General features: G+C 47.6%; 1 protein-coding gene across 1 annotated transcript; it reads left to right on the forward strand.

Annotated features, from left to right (window-relative positions):
• The first annotated feature begins 1932 nt into the window (after positions 1-1932).
• On the forward strand, positions 1933-4556 carry LOC135383657 (high-affinity choline transporter 1-like). The gene has a single exon (XM_064613034.1). The coding sequence runs from the start codon at positions 2028-2030 to the stop codon at positions 4419-4421; it is 2394 nt and encodes a 797-aa protein (XP_064469104.1). The 5' UTR covers positions 1933-2027; the 3' UTR covers positions 4422-4556.
• Positions 4557-4931: the final 375 nt, after the last annotated feature.

The following is a 4931-nucleotide window of genomic DNA, read 5'->3' on the forward strand; positions in this document are numbered from 1 at the left end:
GTTAGACACGTTTTCCCTTCATTTTGCGGAAGATTAAATCTATCATTCGGGCTTGCGTAGTAGGAGCGAAGTTGCCGCATAGTAGTGTCTATTTCTCTAGCGCACCTCTCATCTACAGTGTGCCTCCGTCCCATCGGTATCGTATCGGTCATCCTGCCTATGCCTCACTTTGAAATCGTCAACGCCCCCTCCTCCCCTTTCTTTTTCCTTTTTTTTTTTTTTTTTGCGATGGCCTCCACGTTCCATGGGTATCCAATTGGTAACTTCTGAAAAAGCTGAAGAAGCTGCAGCTGAAGTAAAATTTCTGGCTACAAAGCCGGCAGTACCCGATCAGGTACCGATTGGTTTCCACTCCTGCCAAAGGAGGGAGCCGTCGCCGCCACGGCGCTGGGGCACTTCCGCGTTTAAAGATGGCGAAGTCAAGTGGAGCGGGCATGGGCCGGCGAACACGTGAATTTCGTCTTCTGCTTCTTCTCTTACGGCAAAAATGTCAATTTCTGAGTAACTGTGAACTTAGTGAGCCCGACTGACTTTGTTAATTGCCCCAGACGTCCGATGCGACCCTTACATTTTTTTCTGGCAACCTGCTTTTGCTTTCAGTACTCAATCGGGTACTTCGGGTCACTTGTCCGTTGTTATGCAGATGTGCATTTTTCGGTGCTCGTGATTTTAACATTTTCAGGGAGGTTTCTACGGATGAATGGTTTCATCTCCAGCGATATGTATGACTCTGGAGAAAAAACTTCACATTTTCATGTCCTGTTGTTGACCTGTTTGCTGACTGAAAACAGGATTTGCTGACGATACCAGCTACCTTGAACCAGACGACCGAAATAAATATTCCAAGGCACGGGATACGGCACCAGCTGCAATCTGAAGCACAATTTGCTGGAAAAGTTATGACCCAGAAGCAATGACAAGTTCGTAAAAACGAGCGATGCTCTTGCACGGTCATGAACTTGATGGTCCCCCAAGAGCACGCACCTATTTGTCTCGATCGCAGTTAGTTCCCGTGGTCAATGAACCCATGACAAGAGATAGGATCTTTGAAATAAGAAATTGGTAACTGGGTGTTTACGTCGCGAGACAACTGAGATCATGAACAAAGAAACGTACTCCACTTTGTTGTTCTTGTTGTTGTTGGTGGTGGTGGTGACGAACCGGCTTGCCGTAAGCGTCCCTGATCTCTCAGATGAACAAATAGAGAAGAAGCTGTGCCATACTCAGCCTGTTTTAGATTCGTTTCGATCAGTCTATTTGAAGGTTCTAAGAACCCACAACTTTTGGTTGGACGAGTAAATGATTTCGTTTGGAGGACACTGCCCCGCTGGACAATATCTCCTAACCGAATCGGACCCCGTGAAGCTGAATAATTTCAATCTCGCTACATCACAAAGCTTTGTGCTAGACTTCGAGCTTTATACGGGCAAGAACACTGGATGGATACTCAAAAAGAGAACGAACTGTTTGGGGCCATTGTCAAATTCCTTCCAGGGAAAACCAGGGTTTGCTGCGTCAATTGTGACGTGTTTATGTGCCCTATAAATCGCAGTCGTCTTCTCGACTTTCATAACCTCCATGACCTGTAGTACCCAATCGGGTACCACACAGTTTTCCTCGAAATTTGATATACCGATTTCTAAGTTTTTTCACCTAGTTGTATTCGGTACTTTGAGCAAGAATAAAGTGATTTTATCGAAAATCTTTCTGTAGTTTTTTCTCAGGTCTCAGGAGGATAGTCGTGACGATGCCCACTTGAGTGCGGCCAACAACGGCAAGCTACCTCGACCCCCCCCCCCCCTATTTCTCGGAAAAGATGAAGCCAGCTTCCTCGTTATACTCGTACGATGACATCCGAGGAGCAACAAGAACATCAAGTCACGTGAACGTTAAGTCAATGGACGAGGACGAAGAAGAAGTCTCGTGCGTGGTGCCAACATTTGCTAAAATTCCTTCGTGTAAATGCGCTGAAAAAAGAATTGCACCGAGCATAGGACAAGCCGAACAAGTAACAGGCGAAGACAACAATGCTCAAGCTCCTCCTAGCCATTGCGGGGATGATATACCTGTTTCTACTCATGGCGCTCGGTATCTGGGCAGCACGGAAGGTGCACGGTATTTATCGAAGAGGAGACAAGCTGAGATACGACAGTACTTATGCTAGAAAACTATTCCTGGCAGATCCTAACATGAGCACTGAGTTCGTCGTCCTCGCCATGGCAGCAGCCTGGACGAGCGCAGGATTCCTCAACGGTACAATTGAAGCTGTCTACAAGGACGGTATCTTGTGGTGCCAAACACATCTGGGACACGCGATAAGCCTGGCTTTGGGAGGTAGATTTTTCGTCTCAAAAATTAAGGACACTGACGATCTGACGATGCTGGACCCGTTCCAGAGGCACTTCGGAAAATGGGTAGCGCTGTTTCTAGCTCTCCCGTGTATCATTGGAGAAATTTTGTGGTCAACGGTTGTACTGCACGTCCTCGGATCATATGAACAAGTTATGATTGGAACAGTCGGCAGATTCGGCGTCTCCGCCGTAGCAGCAACCACCGGGGTTATCTACACTGCTCTGGGAGGGATGTACTCCGTACTGTACACGGGTGCCATCCAATTCATTACGATAACTGTTGGAATGTGGTTATGTGCTTCCTCCATTCTCAGTCAGGATGCCGTGGCAAAAATGAAAGTGAATTTGATCAGTGGTGCCCACTCGAACGATATTTGGGAGTACGTAGACACTTTACTGATGGCAGCTTTTGGGGGCATTCCTTGGCCAGTATACGTGCAGCGGGTGTTGAGCTGCAGAACCGTATCCCAAGCAAAGTTTATGTCGTATGCGTCAGCTTGTGGGTGCGTATTGCTGATCATTCCACCAGTCATTATCGGTGCCGCTGCAAGAACGACAAATTTCACTCTCGTGGGACACAAAACGGAAACTCTAGAAGATGAAGACGCCGAAAATGTCTTCGCGATTTCCATCGAACTATTAGCTCCCTATGTTATTAAATTCATGGGTGTGATTGTTATCGTCGCAGTTGCAACCACCGCCGTTGATGCGTCGATGCTTAGTGCGTCTACGCTCCTCAGTCACAACCTCTACGTCATGCTTGCTCGTCCATCTGCAAGACCACCAGAAATAATCGCAGCCCTCCGGGTGTCCGTCCTCATCTGTGCCGCCGCCTCCATCATTCTGTCTACGATTATATCATCTCCTCACTCGCTTTGGAGATTCTCCACGGATTTGACTTACGTGCTGTTCTTCCCACAGTTCGTTGGCATCTTTTACTTTCCATCGCTGTCCAATTCATACGGCTCGTTTGCTTCTTTCCTCATTGGTCTGTCAATACGCGTGCTGATTGGCGAAGAGGCCGTTGGAATTCCAGCATTCTTTTCTCACCCTTTCCGCAGTAAAGATGGCATGCAAAATTTCCCTCGCAGAACAGTCTGCATGACACTATGTTTCAGCTTCCTTCTGATCTGTTCTGGGCTTGCAAGGACGCTTTTCCACAAGGAAATACTTCCCATGCAGTGTGACTTCTGTCATTGCTTCTCCCAACCTAACAAGGATGGAGAACGCTCTAAAACTGACGACACCCAAGCGGAATCGAAGACAAGTGTGAGCCCTGTCGATCCGAAGGGTCCTCAGTCAACCACAGCCACGATATCGACGAAGAAGTATTCCGCATCGACAAAGGAGGTTCAGGATAAGCCGGACCACACTACAATATCATCAACATACTGTGCCCCAGCAATTGTATCAACACCTGAACCTCCAAACGAGGGTTCTACTGCGCCATCTCTTAAAGTAGGGTTGCCTGAGAAATTGTCCAAAAACCAACCCTTTACGGCATCCCCGATAGAGACGACACCTGTACCCACTCAGAAACTCCTACCTGCAGTAGCACCTAAAGTGTCCTCATCAGTGACACCGAAAAGTGCGTTACCCGCAACTCCGAAAGCGTCTGCAATAGCGAAAAGGCCCCCAACGATGACGGTGATAAGGAAGTCTCCTGCAGAAACTACAAAAGTGTCGCCAACAGCAACTGCGACAAAGACGTTACTTACAGCGACTCCGAACAAGGCATCACCTGCGGCGACTTCGAAAAAGGCATCACCTGCAGTAACTCCGAAGTCATTGTCACGAGTGGTGACACCGCAAATGTTAGATAATCGTACTTTGGTGTCATCGGCGACGTCACCCGCTCCCACCAGATCGTCGCCTTCTCCCTCACAGAAGGGACCGTCGCAGCCAAAATCAGGAAAAGAATTGGACGGTAGGATGCATTATGCGACTGCCCCGCAGGAGTTCAGAACAAAACAATTTACTCCCGCACGGTACCCCGCTGAACGCGACACCAGCATACGAGAAAAGGGGACAGATGTACGCAACCAGCGTATCAAACGTCCCCCTACGTAGCCACCTGTTTCTTTGATGGTATGACTGTGCTATAAGCTCCGCACGACTAGCGGGTTGTTTGTTAAATGTTTTGAAAGTTATAAACTTCGTTATATGCTTATGCTGTGTTATTAAACGCTTCTGGTATATGAGTCACCTACTCTTTCCTAAACGCTTCATTTGCTTTGGTACGATAGCAAATCAGTTTGTGCCATGGTTCATCCAGTCAACCTTCCGTGCCAACGGGATATATTCAGTGACGCGTTACGCATCTAGCCGATCCAACAAACTGTTTGGCACCTGAGCAACTAGCCCATTATGCGTAGGAGTAGCTCTAGTGGGACCAATGCTTGTACGATGCTGGTGAAAGATATCATGAAGGCCGGTTTCACACTAACGTTTTTCTCGTCAGTACTTTTCACGGAACCAAAACGCACCCATTGGAACCTACAAGGCTCGATTGCCTTTAGGCTCTATTTTTTAAGCAAAAGAACAGAAAGACAAACTTTAGTGTGAAATGGGCCTAAGAAA

Source organism: Ornithodoros turicata, chromosome 2, assembly GCF_037126465.1.
Source record: "Ornithodoros turicata isolate Travis chromosome 2, ASM3712646v1, whole genome shotgun sequence".
NCBI classification, from domain to species: domain Eukaryota; kingdom Metazoa; phylum Arthropoda; class Arachnida; order Ixodida; family Argasidae; genus Ornithodoros; species Ornithodoros turicata.

Coding starts and splice junctions, on each gene's coding strand:
- LOC135383657 (XM_064613034.1), top strand. CDS start 2,028: ATGCTCAAGCTCCTCCTAGCCATTGCGGGGATGATATACCTGTTTCTA.